At 37.8% G+C, this 19,285-nt stretch overlaps 1 protein-coding gene across 4 annotated transcripts in view; it reads right to left on the bottom strand.

The window, feature by feature from the left end:
* Positions 1 to 19,285, bottom strand: part of RPS6KA3 (ribosomal protein S6 kinase A3) — a 102,894-nt gene that overhangs the window by 65,437 nt on the left and 18,172 nt on the right. The window contains exons 1-3 of one of the 4 annotated variants that reach the window (XM_058658444.1): positions 12,593 to 13,101; positions 11,608 to 11,708; positions 5,777 to 5,833 (exon numbers count right to left, since the gene is read on the bottom strand). In XM_058658444.1, coding sequence (XP_058514427.1) covers positions 5,777 to 5,818 — 42 coding nt within the window. In that variant the 5' untranslated portion in view covers positions 5,819 to 5,833; positions 11,608 to 11,708; positions 12,593 to 13,101. Of the gene's footprint in view, positions 1 to 5,776; positions 5,834 to 11,607; positions 11,709 to 12,592; positions 13,102 to 19,285 lie in introns of those variants that run through there. The other 3 variants (XM_058658445.1, XM_058658446.1, XM_004587809.4) reach the window with 3 other exon arrangements.

Genomic DNA, 19,285 nt, shown 5'->3' with positions numbered 1-19,285 from the left:
CGGACCTGGCACAGTAGCCTAGTGGCTAAAGTGTTCACCTTGCATGAGCTAGGATCCCATATGAGTGATGGTTCATGCCCTGGTTGCTCCTCTTGCCTTCCAGCTCCCTGCCTGTGGCCTGGGAAAGCAGAAGAGGATGGCCCAAAGCTTTGGGACCCTGCACCTGCGTGGGAGACAAGGAGGAGGCTCCCAGATTTAGATCAGCTCAGCTCCAGCTGTTGCGGCCACTTAGGGAGTGAATCAGTGGGTGGAAGATTTAAAAAAAAAACTCATAAAGGCTGATGTGATAAATACAGCACTATGGATTATAATGTAAATTTACAAAGTTGATGTTATTGAGTAATTAATGTTTCATGGTCATCAGAAATATACGACAAAGGGAACAGAAGGGTCAAATGATCAAGCCCAAGGAAAGCCAAATCATTTCACCATTTTGTCGAACTCAGGACAATTGTTGACCACAAAATTACTGGCTACTTTCATCCTAGTTCCTACTGGGGGATACTTTACCCCATGAATGGTTTTGAGAAAGGCCAGCCTATTGGAAGGGAGAAGACAGGAAGACGAACACTCATGCTTTTGGGGCTGGAAACATTTGTTTCTTTCAGTTCTCAAGCCTCAGAAGGACCGGTGCCTGGTATTGCAACAACCGCTAAAAGATTATCTCCCCACCAAGTGGGAAACTGCTTTAATGATTCTTTGATGATTCAACAGATCTCTATAATCAAGGCTCCCTATTTCTCTAGCATAGAAAAGACCAAGGAGTCCACCAGCCAGCTGAGAAAGGACAGAAAATTTTGGAGTGCAGAAAGCTATCCTAGGGCTGGCCTGCAATGGCTCAACTTACTAATCCTCTATCTCCAAGTGCCAGGATTCTTTTTGGGTCTCGGTTCATGTGCTGGTCACTCCACTTCCCATCCAGCTCCCTGCTTGTGGCCTGGGAAAGCAGCAGAGGATGGCCCAAAGCCTTGGGAACCTGCACCTGCATGGGAGACCCAGAGGAGGCTGCCAGCTCTTGGCTTTGGATCGACTCAGATCCAGCTGCTGCAGCCACTTCGAGAATGAAGCAGCAGATGGAAAAATGTGTCTCTTCTCTCTGTAAGTGTGTCTTTACAATACAAATAAATAATTCTTTGGGGGAAAAAAGGGGAAAGCTACCTTGGCTTGAGATGCTATATGGGATACTCTGCCTTCTGCTAGAGGCAATGCCTCTGCCCAGCCACATGGGAATCCAGAAGAAACACAATATAGCCTTTCTGGCAGGTAATGGAGAACAAAAGATACTGGCTGCAGTGAGTTAACTGTGTGAGAAATTCAACTAACTGCACTTAAATGTGGAGTAAGAAGAAAACATTCCTGGGGGGGCAGATGAGGTAAGGTGGCGACCGTGTCAATCTTCTCTTGTAGATCAATTCTATTAGATATATGTTCTATTTCTGAGGTACACTGAGGAAATAAAGTTTGTCAGGTGAGTAAAGATAGGAAAGGACTAAACCTTTTTAAAGCAAAAAAAAAAATAAAAATTAGAAAGACATATAACTTCAAAATGGAAGTAAAAGAGAAGTTGGTCGAAGAGACAGGCAAATCTCAGGGCAAGGAACAAAAGCCAGGAGACAGGCGGCATGAAGGGAAAACCCAACCACAACAAGATGGCTCTATCACAGAGAGGGAAACTTGGGGTACTTTCAAGAGCTAGCACATGACTGATTCACAGGAAACTGGTCTCAGTGAAGGTGTTTTATGTTCAGGAGAAATCAGGTTCCACTTTAAGAATGATCCAACCAATATAGCTACTTCAACACATCCCAAAGCCCTTCTATTGTTTTCATGTATACCACTTTCCCACAAGATTGTCTTAATCCAAATACTGGTACTTATTTCTCAAAACCCTGCAACTTTTTCTCAAAAGTCAGATTATTGTATGTCTTTTGTGATCACACCAGTTACAACTACTTTTTAAAAGTTATCAACTATTAAAGTATCAGGAAAAAAACCTGCTAAAAGGGTTACAAGGAGAAAGCAGTAATGGCTTCTGCTTCTGCTGTCCCTTTCCAGCTTTTTCCAGTTCCATTGTTCCCTCCGATGTTTCTCTGTACTTGATGAATATAACCTTATGCTACTTTCTTGTGTCATCAATTTCAGATATTACCTTTAAATAGCCTATTATAGATGACTTAGCACTTATAATATCACCCATTTTGGTTACATCAAGATTTAGTCTTTACAACTATTATGCCTTTACAAAGCATTATTCACCACTGTAGTAATGTACTCATTACATTGTATAATCACATTACAATGCAATGTACTCGCTAATTTCTCATGTACAGCTTTTATCTCTCAAGTTTATAATTTCTTTGTTTCTTTGCATTTTTTTTTCTATCTCAAAGTCTTCCCACTCAGCAACTGCCACTCAAGTGAATTTTTCTGGAAATTCAAGTGAGTATCTGGAAAGGCAGATATACAGAGAGGAAGCCCTTCTGTCCATTGATTAACTCCCTAAGCAGCTGCAACGGCTGGAGCCGATCCAAAGCCAGGAGCTAGTAGGCTCTTCCAGGTCACCCAAGTGGGTGCAGGTCCCAAGGCTTTGAGCTGTCCTCCACTGCTTTCCCAGGCCACAAGCAGGGAGCTGGCTGGGAAGCAGCGCTAATGGGATATGAACAGGTACACCCATATGGGATCCCGGTGCATGCTAGGCAAGGACTTTAGCTGCTAGGTTACCGCGCTAGGCCCTCAAGTGAATTTTTAATACTCAAATTTATAGGAACATTCACAACTTCGATTCTCCCTACCCAGCTGTATCTGGAGGCAGACTTTCTGCAATCACGATGCTTTCATCTAGAGTGGGCACTGTACAAGCCTCCTGAATAATTTCATTTGTTTCAGTTTCCTTTACTCATTATAACGGGAAGAACTTTCCTCACATGCTTGTAGTGTTTCCTGAATCTCGGGTCTCTTTTTTGTAACAATCCTCTAAAGCTGGTGGAGATTTTTCCAGCAACTTCCTAAAACAGGTACGTGTTTGAAAATATCTTGCTATCATTTTCACTAAGCACTTTAAAGGCTCCACTCCTTGTCTTCTAACCTTCATGTTAAAGAAGTAAATATTATTCCTACATCTAATTCCTTATATATGTTTTTAAAATAAGTCTGAAAGCTTTAAATTTTTAATTTGACTGTTGGAGACAGAGTTAGAGAGAGGTAGAGAGGAATAGAATAGGTAAGAAGGAGAGAGGGTGATGGGGGAGGCAGGTGAAGAGGGAGAGAGGGAGGGAGAAAGAGAGAGAGAGAATATCTTCTATCCACTGGTTAATTCCCCAGAAGTCAGCAGCCAAGAGCCAGGAGCTTCTTCTGAGTCTCCCTTGTGGGTGTAGAGCCCCAAGTACCTGGGCCATCTTCTGTTGTGTTTCCCATTAGCAGAGCATACACAGTGACACAGCAAGCTAATCCTCCAACTACAGTGCCATCATTTCACATGGGTATTGGATCATGTCCTGGCTGCCCCACTTCCCATCCAGCTCCCTGCCTGTGGCCTGGGAAAGCAGTCGAGAACGGCCCAAAGCCTTGGGATCCTGCACCATGTGAGAGACCTGGAAGAAGCTCCTGGCTCCTGGTTTTGGAGTGGCTTAGCTCCAGTCATTGCAGTCATCTGGGAAGTGAATCAGCAAATAGAAGATCACTCTCTCTGTTTTTCCTCTCTGTAAATCTGCCTTTCAAATAAAAATGCTAAAATCTTTTAAAACAATGTAGGTCTTCCTGAGAGCAGCAATTTCTTTTATAAGCTTCTAGTGGGATATTTTAATTTACAGACTCATTTAACTCACTAGAGAGGGACTTAATTTTTTGATATTACATTTTTGGTGTAACCTAACAACATAATTACTATACCATTATAAAAGAAAATAAATACTCTCAATTAAAAATGTGTCACGCCATTACTTACAATAAGCATTCTAACTTCAGAAATACTAAAAATGTGGGAAAAGGGGTAGGTGTTTAGCCTTGCAATTAAGACCCTTGCATCCCATCTTGGAGTACTAGAGTTCGACATCTGGTTCTGGCTCCTGACTCCAGCTTCCTGCTAATCTGAATGCTGCAGTCAGTGGTGATGGCGCAAGTAGTGGACTCCATGCCATCCATTTAGAAGCTCTAAATTGAGTTCCCAGCCCCTGCATTTCACCTGGTCCAGCCCTTGCTGTCACAAGCATTAAAGAAATAAATCACTGGATGGGAGCTGTGTTATCTCTCAATTAAATAAAAAATAAATCATAATGAAATAAAAATTAATAACTTAGAAAAGGTAACAATTAAAATCTCTAGATATATACAATGAAAAACACAAAAATCAAGATTTAAAAAGGGGGGTGGCGACGGACCCGTGCATAGCACAGCAAGCTAATCCTCAGCATGCAGCGGTGCCAGCATCCCATACGGATGCCAATTCAAGTCTTGGCTGTTCCACATCCCATCCAGCTCCCTGCTGATGGTCTGGGAGAACAGCAGAGGATGGGACAAGGCCTTGGGCTCCTACACCCATGTGGGAGTCAAAGGAAGCTCCTGGCTCCTGGCTTCAGCTTACCCAACTCTGGCCACTGCACCATTTAGGGAATAAACCAATGGAATGGAGATCTCTCTGGCTTCTCCCCCTCTCTCTGTAGTTCTGACTTTAAAGCAAGTTAATCTTAAAAAAACAATATTTTAAAAAAGAGAGAAAAAACATTTGCAAGACATGCAAGAAACATGGAGTTAATATTCAGATTATACACAGAAACGCTTCCAAGCAAGAAGACAATAATTAGGCAAAAGAAAACTGAGCAAAACAAAACATAAAGACCAATAAGGCATGTATATTAAACCTAATCATCAAGTGAGATGCAAATTAAAATGAGAACCCATTGTATGTTGTATATTTTCTGATTATATCCAGTGTTGAATATGGACATTGTCAGAATCAAACAGGTACTCCTGTACACTGAAACTTTCATAATCTTTTTGGAATGCACTTTGGTAATATCTTGAGATGTAAATGTTTATATTCTTTATTCCACTACATCTTTTTTTCAAAAAATGACCTATCTATTTAGCACATCCTTTTCTAAGATTATGCCAGTGAAACACAACTTCACAAAACGGGGAAACTACGTGAATTATAGGATTTACATAATATAGAATACTGTGTAACCATTTAAACAAGAACTAATCTATACGTACTGTCTTAAAATTGCTAAACACAGCAAGTGAAAAGATCAAGCTGCAGAATATACATTTTGTAAATATACGCTAATAATTGTCTCATGTAGCGAAAAGACCAAGGTGCAAAATACACATTTTGTAAACATTCACCAATAATTGTCTCATGTAGTGAATAATAAAAGAACTAAAATTGAGCTATTGTGCAAAATGGGGATTCAGAGTAACCAAAAAGTTTTTTGAAGAAATGGTAAATATCTACCTTCTACATTAAATAGTTCTTCTGTAAAGTAAGATGCTTAAAAAGTTTTAGTTCAATTAATTTATGGTCAGTTTAATTTGTAAAAATAAGCTTTATGACACTAATGAGAAACTTTCAACAATACAAAGCAATTTGTTTTGTCATTCTCTTAAAATCAGTCTCATCAAGTGCTTTCAGGAAGCTTACTGAACTATTTGAGAATGTATTTTGGTAAAATTAATGTGAAAACATCAACAAGTTTCTAAGACTAAAGTCATTACTTTGTTCAGTTGCATTATGGTATGTGATTCATCTATACCTCCTGCGACACAGTGTTTTACTTACAGTTTGTGGATTAATCTCCTCCTCTCCCATAGGCTCATCCATAATTTGCTGTCCATTCTGTGAAAAGTACAGCAAGTAGCAAGTTACTAAAGCAGAACTCAATTCAAAGGTAAATGAAGATAAATCCCTCCCCTACCCAAACTGCTCAGGAATATTTGCATTCCTGAGGGGCTTTACTGAGACAGAATCACTTATGTAAGTACGCAGTCTGAAATCTGCAGCAGGTGAAGCTCTCATAGTGACTTTGTAAGCTATTTGAAATTACAAAAACAGTTTTCCATGGAAATAGTATGGTAAATGCTAAATTACCTTGCTAGGTGAGCTCTTTAACTTAATAGTTAGGTATAATACTTAAGCCTTACTTAAGCCTCACCAAACATTTGCATCACTCTGTATGGTAAGACACATCCTACATTCCAACTCCACCGATAATTAATCAGAGCAACTGATTAATTAATCATAGAAATTTTTGATCTCCACATAAATTCAAGGTAGATTATAAACATTTAAATGTCAAAAATAAGGTACTAAACTATATGCCAATAATATTAACGGGGTAAAGAGAGCAGAAATCATAAGGGAAAAATGACATTTAAATCCATAAAAGTTTAAGACTTCTGCCAGACACAAAAAGGTAAAAGACAAACTAACTACAAAACGAAGCAACGTAAGACAAAAGGTTGTTATCCTCAATACATAGAGCTTTTACAAACCTGTAAGAAAAAAATGAGGAAGCTCAAAAAAAATGAGCAGTAAGGGAAGAGTTCGGCCTTGGTGCTAATTAAATGCAATTAAAACAAAGATTGCTTTTGTCTTTCAAACTGGTAAAGATTTATATAAGGAAACAAATAACTAAGTAGGAGCCAGTGCTGAAAGAGTCTAGGGGAAGTGCGCATTGAGGGTATACTGTTGGAGAATGTCAATCAGCACAACCTTCCAGGAAGGCATTCTTCATCTATTAAATGCAAAACAAAACCACTACACAGACAGTTTTGAAAGGTCCCATCAACTCTACTCCTGTTTTTTAAAAAAAGCTGACAAGTGTACAAAGATGTACATATACGAATGCTCACCATAATTTTTTTCCTAAAAGAACTCCAAATTGGAAACCTAAATTTCTGACAGAGAACTAGTTATATTTAATGCACATCCATAATGGAATACTATGCGATCATTAAAAATGATAAAATGTAAATTCACTGACATGGAAAGACAGTCACATGTAATAAGTGAAAAAGCAGTTTACAAAACAATATGGATTATAATGATCCCATTCTAAATAAATATATACATGTTTCAATGTATATATTTGTATGGGAAAATTCTGGAAGAATATACACCAAAATGTTAACAGTGGCTATCTGGGTGGTAAAATTTTAGAAATCTTAAATGTTATTTGCTTTTGTTTACTTGAATTTTCTAAGGTGACTACAATATCTTCAATGAGTATTATTACTTGTGTAATTAAAAAAAATAAAAACCAAGAAATCAAGAACACATAGGGGCCTTCTTTCATTCTCTTATTGGAAAAGGGAGTAGCCTGATTAATTGTTAGTAAGTTAACATCTAACATCTCACTTCCTTTGGAGTAACAGCAACTATGATGTAAAAAGTACTCCATCCATCAGTCCATACTCCGCATGAGGCAGCTGCTCTGATTTTAAACTTCTCTCCTCTTCTTCCTATCCCTATTGACTATTCATTTGCTCATTCCATTGCACTCATGCTAATGTTCTAGGCACTAGAGAAAAAGTAAAACATGACACCCCCCATCCCAGAAGGTCTAATGACCTATTCAAAGGGCATTTTTCATTTTTCACCTACTCAGAGTGCATGTTCCTAGGTTATTAGAATGCCTGTAAAACACTAGAGAGCACCAAAACAGTGTCAAAATGCAGGAAAAGAGGGTGGGCTAGTATAAAAGATGTCCCTAAGACGTTTTTAGAAATCACAATATTGCATACTAGCTCTACGGTAAGAAGACCCAATGCCTCTAGGACATTGCTCTCCCCTAAAAGCCTCGGCCATTGATGCAACTGATTGCTGACTGTTTTCATCCAAGCGTACCAAAGAAACAAACCAGCTTTTAAGATGTTGGAGTCAGACACATATACTTAAATTCCTACTCTTATACTACTAGTTACAAAGCCTTGAACAGGTTAATTAAGCCATATTAGCTACAGCTTCTTCATATGAATACTGAGAATATAAAGTTTTACCATCATTGGATTTTTGTGAAGACGAAATGAGATAAATGCTATAAAATCCTAAGCATAGTATCTTGCACCTAATAAACCACTGATGTTTGCTATATTGATTATGTCCAATATTCAGTTACCTCACTTATGGCCAACCAATCTGTTATCTCTCCTGCATTTGTTATTTTTACTAAATTAATGGCATCATTAAATAGATTATCCCACTAGTAATAAATAATTTTTTCCAGTAACATAGATCTGATAATCAATGATTCCACATTGTTGGGTTTATAGAACTCTTGGTTTAATTTGAGCTATAGTTACATTTCCATAGGAATAAAATTTGAGAACCATCTGTTCCTTGTGATTTTCATGTATGCAAAGCAAGTATCACAACTTGTAACTTATTTTTAAAGCAAATTAGTATAACAGAAATAGCACTGAACTTGGACTTAGCAGACCAGAGGTACAATCCGGGTTTTCCACTTATTTAAAGCTTTATGATTTTGAGCAATTCAGATGTGCTCTATTGCTTTATTCAAAATGGGAATATTCGCTTGGTCTATGAAAGCTCAAAACAGGTAACTCCTAAGAACATATTTTAAATAGTGTTAAGAGCTGTACCACTGCAAGTCTCTACTATTAAAGTGAGGTGGCTTTATGGGGATAAAGTAAAATCCTTTTGATGTTAGAATATTTAAAAAAAAAAATTCCAGCTTTAAGACTGATACAGCTTTTTGAAACTCTTCTCTACTGGAGCTGCTGTTGTGACTGAACGACTAAAGCTGCTACCTCAGACAGTGCCAGCATCCCTTATGCGTGCCAGTTCATGTCCCATTTGCTCCACCCCTGAGCCAGCTCACTATTGATGGCCTGGATTAGTATTAGAAGACAGCCCAACTGTTTGAGCCTCTGCCATCCATGTGAGTGACCCCTTGAGGTTCTTGACTTCTGGTTTTGGCCTGACCCATCCCCACCCATTGTAAACATCTAAGTAGGAAAAAAGTGGATGGAAGATCTGTCTCTCCCGCTTTGTAATGCTGAGTTTCTAAACCAACCAATATTTAAAAAAAGAAGAAAATCTCTTCTACGAACAACACATACATACATACTCTTTCTAGCCCCTTCTCACCTATACTTGAACACTCTAAGGCTAATAGTCTCATAGAAAGCACCATCTGCTACAAAAATTCATTATATAGTAACTTTACTCAGCCATAAATTTCATTAAAGATTACTAAAAAATGACTAACAAGTCTGTATGTTAGCAACAAAGTCACTGAAAATGAATCTACATCTATGACTATAAACCACTCCAACTCTTGTCTTTTCTAGATAACTTGAGTTCCTTTAAAATGTTTCTCCAAGACAAAATGAGATCCATCATCAGTCTTTTTTCTCAGCATGCTCTAACTCATCTAACTCATCTTAACGGGTATTAGATAGAATTAGATGCAATTACATTACAATCTTGGCAGGAGGACCAATGCAGGGTCCCTCGTCCCAGATAATAAATTTACATTAATACAGTTCACATAAGCAATATTTTGGAATGACCACAACACACTACTGAGTCAGATACTAGCCTTCTGTCTTCTTTGTCATTGTCCTCTTTGCTCACATTGCATCAAAGCTCTGCATCCCCTTTCCTGCTCCTATTATTATTCTTACTTCCAGGAATAAAATCTTAAGTTTTTGCTCCATCCTTTCCAGTTCTGACCCAGTGCCTAGTGTCTGCAGATTGGATTCCAAATCTATCACCTGATTCAGCTAATTAACAGTATACACAACAAAGCTATTTGAGAAAATAAAGTAAGTGAAACACGATCAAGATGGTATTTTCCATTCAACTTTTGAAAAAATAGTGACTTCCTTTCTGAGTTTGGCAGATTTAAAAATTTGAGCATCTTTATTTTTAATGCAGCAAGACATGAAACCTAATGCTATCCTACATACCAGTAAAAACCTCACAAAGCTTTTTCTATTAAAAAAAGAAGCACCTTTATTTTAACAAGCCTTTTGTAGCACTTCATGAAAACAAGGATTAAAACAGTATCTACTAGAAATGAGCACAAAGTTACTTCTGAAGTTAGCTTCCAATTTTCAGTTGGCCTCCACATTTGTACTCTGCACCATTAGACAAAGAAATGCATGCTTCTCTACTTCTAAGAAACAAATAGATAAATGTGTGCTGAAGCTGGCCGATACCAGGCTGCATTCCCAACGCTGTCACCTACTGATGTAGCTCCCTGAGCACGGGTAAGTTCTTGAACTTCTTGAGCACTGCCTTCTTATTTATAAGATCCATGTAGTATCCACCTTGGAGGGCAGCTGTCAGTTAAGGACCCAGGGACCTAGTAACTACTACTTCTCTTTTCCTCTTCTGTGTAAAACTGGTTACATAATATTTGCATTTCTTCATATAACTTCTAAAGATGTAATGCAATGAAGTACATGAGGGTGTTGAGATACTTGTTCCACCACTTGCAGTCTATCTCCTGTCAAACAAGGTGGAAGAGATTGCTCGTATACACTATAATTTTACAGAATATGCCTAAAGAACGACTATGGAGCAAATATAGTTTGGGAGTAAGGCAAATGTATTTATCCTCTCTCATTCTACCACAATGTCTGCCAGCCAAAAAACTGTGGAGCTTGGCAGATTGTACATATGCAAATAAGATGCAAAATACTGGGAAAGGTTAGGAAATGCTAATCATGCTTTACTACATTAGTTTGAAATGTGTAAAAAGTCACAAATCTGGATAACCTACAATATGGGCCTCATCAGAACAAAACAGATTAAAGGAGACTGCTTAAACTTCAGCAGGAATTGTTTTCAAGATAACTTTCAGTGTTGTACTTAACATCATCTCCCAGATTTAAAGAGGAAGAATAATTTAGCCAGTAATTCTGAATCATGGTTTCACGATCTCTAGATTATTCCTAAGTATTTTAAGGGAAATTCTAATCTGTTAAAAATAAGGATAGCCATTAAAGTATTTTAAGCAACTCCACCAAGCCAATTGTTTTGTTATAATGACATGTTCAAATAATGCCCATTTCCAGGCTGCTCTCTGGTACATCTTAAGAAAATATAAAACAAAAAAATATTTTTCAGATTATTATGTGCAAGTATACTAGGACTGAAAAATGAACTGTGACTGATACAACACTACCTTCAACTTAGTAGAATATATCATCTTCTGACATTATCCTAAATTCAAGTTAAATGTACACAAGAATACTGGGGAAAAAAAGACTTTCTAACAGATAACACTAGTTTGAAATAACAGGAAGGAGAGATGAAAGGGTCCGAGCCCTAGCATATCAGTACGCAGACCCGAGCTGTAGGAATGAGCAAGCAGCATGCTGCCGTTTTTTTATTCAGTCTCAAGTTTCCACCTGTAAATCTCGGCCTTCCAAATTCCCTGATAATAGCAGTGGTCTTCCTGGCCAAAGAGACAGGAGTTTCTTCACGAAGGTGCTGAGTAGGAGGCATCAGAAACCTCTCTCAACTGGTTAAGATACCACCAAAATGTTTGGAATCCAAAGAATCGTCTATGCAATCACATTGAAACAATAAGAAACAAGCATTTTATATTCTTAATAAGGAATGTATATAATCCTTACCAATGTGACAGGATTAAGAATCAGCTCCTCATTTATCCTAAGGAAATATCAGAGATGTGCATAAAGACTTATGTACAGTGAGAGTCATCATACTCATTATACTGAAAAATAGAAAACAATCTAAGTGACCAACAGGGGACTGGTAAAATAAACCAAAAGACATCTATTCAAATGTAGGAATACTATGCAATGGTTAAAATCAGGGCCTCAAAGAAAAAAAGAGATGCAAAAAATGCTTGCAAGAGTCAGTCAGAAAAGGTACAAAACCATATAGTATGACCACAATTTTGCACTCCCCTCCCAACACGGGTGCACGTAACCAGCAAAACACACCAAATCTTATCAGTAGTTACCTGGCATAGAGTTTTCTTCTTTGTACTATATTTTCAAAATTATATGCAGGTAATTTTCATTATTTTTAGAAAAGCAATAAATGTAATTAGAAAAATCCGGGTTTTTTTCTACTTAAGGTACCCTTATGCCTGCTTTGCTATTCATCTGGCTTCTAAAGGCCTAGTATCCAAGCCTGCTCCACTTTCTGAACTAGGTTGTACCCACAGTTCAATTTTATGCGGACTCCTTCAGAAGCTGAAGCTTTTTTTTCTGGTCCTGTGGTTGAGGCCTCAGAAGATAGGTAAATTTCAGGCCTGACTCCAGCTCATGATTTAAAAGTGTATCCCTATGCGGAATTCTGCTGATGAAGCAGGAGTATGTCGAGATAAATATAAAGAAATGAAAACACAGTAGCTAAAATTAAATTTGCATTGTGAATAGCAGATATTAGAATTGACACTGCAGAAAACAGAATCCATGCCACGAAGGACAAACTTGAACAATGGGAGGAAAAAAAAGCAAGCAAAGATGAAAAAACTATGGAGGACAGACATCAAAATTATCTAGTAATAACAGATGTTCCTAAAGAAAAACACAGAGCAGTTCAGTCAATTCAAAGTATAAGAAAATTTTCCAGTTCTGAAAAAAATACCTGAGACTGGAGACTGACAAGGTTCGACAGAGATCATCAACACCAAGACATGTCCTGGCAAAGGTTTTTAAATTTCAAGGATAAAGATATAATCCTATAAGCATACAAGCAGAAAAAAATAGGTTATTTCAAAGGAACTAAAAGCAGATTGACCTCAGATTTCTCCATTGCAATAATAAAATGCTGGAAGACAATGAAGTAATGACTTTGAGAGAATTGAAAGGAAAAAGTTAGGATCTAAGAACTTCATACTTCATCCTAGTTCTTCAGGTACAAAGGTCACAATAAATTATCCTCAGAGCTGTAAAGTGTTATAAAATATCACCATTCCAGAAGTATATTATACACAAATTGTCCAAACGTATGCTCCTCCGTCAAAGGAAAATCAAAGAGCTCAGAAATAAGGAGGTAGGAACGAACTGGGGAAGTACTCTGACACCAACTTTATATTCAGAAATAACTAAATATAATGATTAATCCCACTAAAAGAAAAATTGTTACTAATAAAGAACATATGTGTTTATATATTTGTGTATGTTTTTTGTGTAAATGATTAATAGAAAAAACATTTTAGGATATTTGCAACTTTAGACTAAATTAATGGGAGCTCAAAACAGTGGAAGAAGCCAAAAAAAAAAAAGTTTTTCCTAAAACGATATTTTAAATACACTATTTTCAGGGATTATCTAATAAATAGAAATTTGAGAATATTTTTGAAAACTCACAAAATAGAAAGAACAGACATTTATTATAGTCCAAAATAACTGGCAAAGAATATTCATAGTAATCTACGCAATCACTGTATTCAACTCTAAGAACACGGTAAGTAGGCATAATTATTCCTCTTTTACAGTTGAGGAAATCAAGGCTCAGCAAGTTAATTAGTAAATGGCAAACCCATGTCTTTCTCCATAATTCTTCCTTCTGTATTTCACAACCTTCTCAAACAAAACAATACATATGGCAAGAAAAAAATTAAACCCACAGGGAAAGAATTTAAAATATGGAATGACGATTTATTCCAAAAGTAATAATGCAGGATACATAAAATTTTAAATAAAACATAAAATAAAGAGTGACTTGCTGGATATCAAATGCTATTATATAATCACTTACATTTTATGGGCAATGATGATGTAGTGGGTATGTGCTTTAGAAAGAATTATCTTTTAAGAAATACAATGCAGGGCCCGGTGCGGTATTCTACCTGCTAAAGTCCTCACCTTGTACGCACCAGGATCCCATATGGGTGCTGGTTCTAATCCCGGCAGCCCCATTTCCCATCCAGCTCTCTGTGGCCTGGGAAAGCAGTCAAGGATGGCACAAAGTCTTGGGACCCTGCACCCACGTGGGAGATCCAGAAGAGGCTCGAGGCTCCTGGCTCCTGGCTCCTGGCTCCTGGCTTCAGATCAGCTCAGCTCCAGCCGTTGTGACCACTTGGGGAGTGAGTCATCAGACGGAAGATCTTCCTCTCTGTCTCTCCTCCTCCTCCTCTCTGTATATCTGACTTTCCAATAAAATAAATAAATCTTTAAAAAAAAGAAATAAAATGCAAACAATTATATCTGGATTGATATGTCTAAGATTAGCTTTAAAACAGTTCACTGGAGCCAGGAATGAGTGTGAACACTGGGGTGGGGTGAGTAGTAGGGAGGTAGAGTAGAAATGAAAGATGGGCCATGGGTCTATAATCCCTGGGGTGGACTAGGCAGATACTGTGGTTCACTGTACTACTCTCTTTTCTGTTTGAAATGTTTGATAACAGAAACGTGAGGTCCAGTTACAATTTTCAGAAAGTAAACAACATTTACTGATTTAAAGAGAAACTCAAGTATAGAAAAGCATGGAGTTTGTACTTTATGTCAAAAATCAGACTAAGGTAAAAACATTTAGCTTTTTTTTTAAAAGATTTATTTTTACTGCAGTTAGATAAATAGAGAGGATTCACTCCCCAAGTGACCACAACGGCTGGAGCTGAGCCAGTCCAAAGCCAGGAGCCAGGAGCTTCTTCCAGGTCTCCCATGTGGGTGCAGGGTCCCAAAGCCTTGGGCCATCCTCCACTGCTTTCCCAGGTCACAAGCAGGGAGATGGATGGGAAGCAGAGCTGCCAGGATCAGAACCGGCGCCCATATGGGGTCCCAGAATGTATGAGGTGAAGACTATAGCCTAGGCCACTGCGTTGGGCCCAAAAACATTTAGCTTTTTAAAATGATCATTTTTATTGAACTGAAGACACAATTAGTGTTAAGCATACTAATAATGATTGTTACCATTCACTGATCTCTTGCCACACAGCAGGAAAATATTATGCACCATGTAACACTTTTGATGCCTCGAACAACTTTGTGAGACACTATCATCAATTTATTTAAAGAAGAAAGTAAGCCAAGACAGATAGGTCAATCTCTCGAAGCAATGGTCCCTAGACCCTAGAGAATGCCTGGCACATAGTAGCTGCTCAATAAATATTTGCTCAATATACAAATAAAGTCTAATATTCTGCATAAGACTAATAAGAGCCCAAATCAAATCAGAATCTAATTCTAAAATCTCTACTCCTAATCACATAGAAACCTTTTAATAATGAAATAATAATATCTGTAAGCATACAGGTATTAATTCCTTCCATTTTTAAAGATTTTTCTATAAGTAGCATACATGTTTTTAAAAAGTCATTAGAATAGTAATAACCGTATCATACATTCAAACCACAGACTTGTAGTTAGTTTTGTAATTAAATGCAAAAGCAGGTGCTTTTGAAGCGGTAACATGAAATACATGTAAGCAAAATAGGGAACTTTTAGCACACTAATATGATCCAGTGTTAATGAATAAGGACAAAATATTTGAAATCATTTATATAAGGATTGACACTGCATTTTATTATGTAAAAGAAATATGGGTATCTATGAAGTTACAAAAACTGACCATATTATAGACCATGAAGTAGACCTAAAATTTGTAAATACGTAAGTCATATAGCTCATAAATATTGAAGTACACATTTAACAAATGAACACTTTCAGAACATGTAATATTAAGGAAGAAATCCTAAGTTTTCTCCATATTTATTACAAGATTTCATTTTGTGAATAGAGAAAAGTGAGCACAGATGCCTTTCGATATGGTATTTATTTTCAGCATTACTGTTTTCGCTTCAATGTACATTACACCATACCTCATGGTTTAATAATGATCAAGACTGTTGTTGTCTACGGCCATACCACCCTGAACGCGCCTGATCTCGGAAGGTAATAATGATCAAGATAAAATAAGTAAACACACAGAACACAATACTGCAGTTTGCACAAAACAGGCAGTGAATACATTATAGCTGTTACAATTTCCTTGACCTACTAATTAGAAGACAATTAATTTCTGAGCAAATGCTTCCATTTATTTCTTTATTAATCATAATCAGCACAGATGAGCTTTGATCAGGCTTCCTGCTCACACACACCCTGGGAGGAATCAGGTGATGGTTCAAGTATGTATAGTCCTGCCACATGGAAAATAGGATGGGGTTGTGGTAGATATGAATTAAAACTATACTTACTGTTAAAAACTGATATGGCATTGGAAAAAGATACTTTTTCTAGCATTTATTTGCAATCCTTATGAGTCCTATGGAACCGTGGCCAGCATGAATTTGATAGTCAGCCTCTCAATGTGGGTAAACCCCTAAGCCTCTCTGAGTTGTGGTTTCTCTATCCATAAAATATTTGGCTGAGAGCTCTCCCTGTTTGAAATTTTTATAATCCTATCACTTTGGGAATTAAAGCTTCAAATTAAGGTTATTTAAGACTTAGTGGGAGTTTTTAAACCTGAGGAAATGACTATGTTTAACGGTATTTTATGTTATTTCTAATTCCTTCTCTCTCTTCTGGATTCAAAACAGTTTTACTTATACCCATCAGTGATATACTTGCTCAGCAGTGTAAAGATATTGCCAAATAACTTATCATGCTGACACCTGAAAGAAAAATAATAAAAAGAAGTATTTCTGTACAGGTTAAGGAATCTAAAATCAATTTTATGATTTCCACAATCCAAACCTATTGTTCTTATTTTACTGCTAGAGAAGAATAAAGAGCCAATTTCTAAACTCCTCTTTCTACTCCTAATCCTACACATGTCTCCCCACTAACTCCACACGACAGAACTGGTAGCATTTCCCAAACTTGCTGCTTGACTAGAGTTACTGAAGAGTCCTGCTTGAGGTATGTTACTTGGCTCTAACCCCAAATGAAACTGAATCACAATTTCCAGAAGCTCCGTGGCATGGTATTTATTTTTCAAACAGGCATCTTAAGGGTGGGTTATTTATGTTAAGAAGTCACTTGGTAAGCCTGCATTCCATTTCAGAGTGCCTGGGGTTCAGGTCCTAAGCCTGCTAATTATGGCTTCTTGCTAAGAACCCTGGGAAGCAACAGGTGACAGCTCAAGTAATTGGACCCTGGCCACCCATGTGGAGACCTAGACTGAGTTCCCAGCTCCCAGCTTCAGCCTCGTCCAGCACTGATGGCTGCTGTGGGCGTTTGCACAGTGAGACAGCAGGTGGAAGATCTGTCTTTCTGCTTTTTACATAAAGAAAATCAATAGGCTCCTTGGATGACTCCTATGGAAATCACAGGGTAGGGAAAAGATCACAAGCTTTGGAGCCTGCCATATCCAATGTTAAAGCCTGGCTTTGCTCTCTACTATCGGAGTGACTTTGGGCAAAAGACTTAAATATGAATATTGGTTTCAAATCCATAACATTTAGAAGCTAACTACATTAGAAGTTGCGGTGTACTCCAGTGTGCCCAGCCATGTTTGGCATTTTCTGTCAGCCTCTTTTTCCTCCTTCTCACCTTTTCAGAAGACATGGCCAACACTGATACTTGAGAGGATTTTGAAGAGTCTCTTGCTCTATGCAGGGGTGAGGAACATCCGGCCTATGTGTCTCAAAAGGCCCATGAAATCATTTGGTCTGGCCTTGCCAAGGCAAGTGCAGGTAGACTGGAAATTCAATAAATCTATAGCAGGCTATTTTTTAAAGATTATTTGTTTTTATCAGAAAGTCAGATTTACAGAGAGAAGGAGAGACAGAAAGGAAGATCTTCCATCTGCTGATTCACACCCTAAGTGGCCACAATGGCCAGAATGGAGCTGTGGAGCCAGGCCCAGGAGCTTCTTCCAGGTCTCCCACGTGGGTGCAGGGTCCCAAGGCTTTAGGCCGTCCTTAACTGCTTTCCCAGGCCACAAGCAGGGAGCTGGATGGGAAGTGGAGCAGCCGGGACAGAAACAGGCTCCCATATGGGATCCCAGTGAATGCAAGGGAAGGACTTTAGCTACTAGGCTACCTCGCTGGGCCCAGTGGGCTAATTTTTAAGTTGACAATTTTGTATGGTTTGCAGATGTTGTTACAAATGGCCACAAGAACCCTGGTACTACAAAGGTTCCCTACTGCTGAGTCCACTTGCATTTCTAGGGCTATAAACACGAGTTCTAGATAATCTATGACTTGGGCTGGCTGAGTGTCACATACAAGCCCAGTGATTTACTGACTGGTTGCCAGAGGCTTACTGAAGCCTTCCTATTCTGGACTTCATGTTTTTATTTACTGACTATAACAAAATCACTTGAACCTCTGCTTTCTCCTGTGTAAGACAAGTGATATGTACCTGTCTACTAAGCTGAATACACTATACATTATTGTTAATGGTTATTAATCACTTCAAATAATTAAACTTACACGAAGATACTTCCAAACAGCTCATGGAAAATGGAATTAAAAGATAAACTACTTTGGGTGCATAACATTTTGAAAGTCCATGCATACTTTTTTAATAGGCATGTTCCATGAATGCACTGAAGAATTCTTGCACAGTTTTATGCACATCATTTTGGACAAAAGAAGACAACACTGATACATGCAGGTAAAACAACACAGTGGGATTTACTGCGATGCATATTAACCAATCTGACAACATTTGTGTAATATCAACTAAATCTCCATACAAAGTATAGTAGAGAAGTACTGAAGTGAATTTAAGAAGCAACAATCCAAACTTTTTATAGTTTCATGATTAATTTAGCTATACATTTAAGTGTGAGTGCTTAGTAACAGAGCATTTTATGACAGGTTGTTAGTCTTAACTGTTCACATACATTATAAAATAGTTCAGAGAAATCAAAAGAAAATATCAAATATTCTAGCCGCATACACTCAAGATAGAGGAAAGAGCTACCTTCAATTCTTAAAATTAACCCCAAATCCTATTGAAAATAATTTATATTAAGGAATTACAGCTTGTCTCTCAATTTTTCAAATTATTCTTTAATGTAATCCAGAACTTTTCTTTAGGTCTTACGTTTTGTTATGTTTATTTCCAAACATTTTTGTTGTGATTTTAAAGGAAATTTTTCACTATAATTTGTAATTGATACAGACTGCTCAACAAAAAAGCTTGGTTCCTGAAAATATTTTGTACAATGCCATTTTACTAAACTAACATAATTTTTAACAAATCTTTTCGGGGTCCCGTGTGGTAGCCTAGTGGATAAAGTCCTAGCCTTGCATGTGCTGGGATCCCATATGGGTGTGGGTTTTAATCCTGGTGCCCCCAAGCTTTGGGACCCTGCACCTGTGTGGGAGACCTTGGAGGAGGTTCCTGGCTCCTGGCTTCTGGTTGGCTCAGAAGCCAACCA

Source organism: Ochotona princeps, chromosome X (genome assembly GCF_030435755.1).
Source record: "Ochotona princeps isolate mOchPri1 chromosome X, mOchPri1.hap1, whole genome shotgun sequence".
Lineage (NCBI taxonomy): Eukaryota > Metazoa > Chordata > Mammalia > Lagomorpha > Ochotonidae > Ochotona > Ochotona princeps.
Note: the sequence above shows the minus strand (reverse complement) of the source record. Positions and strands in the feature narration are given on the sequence as shown.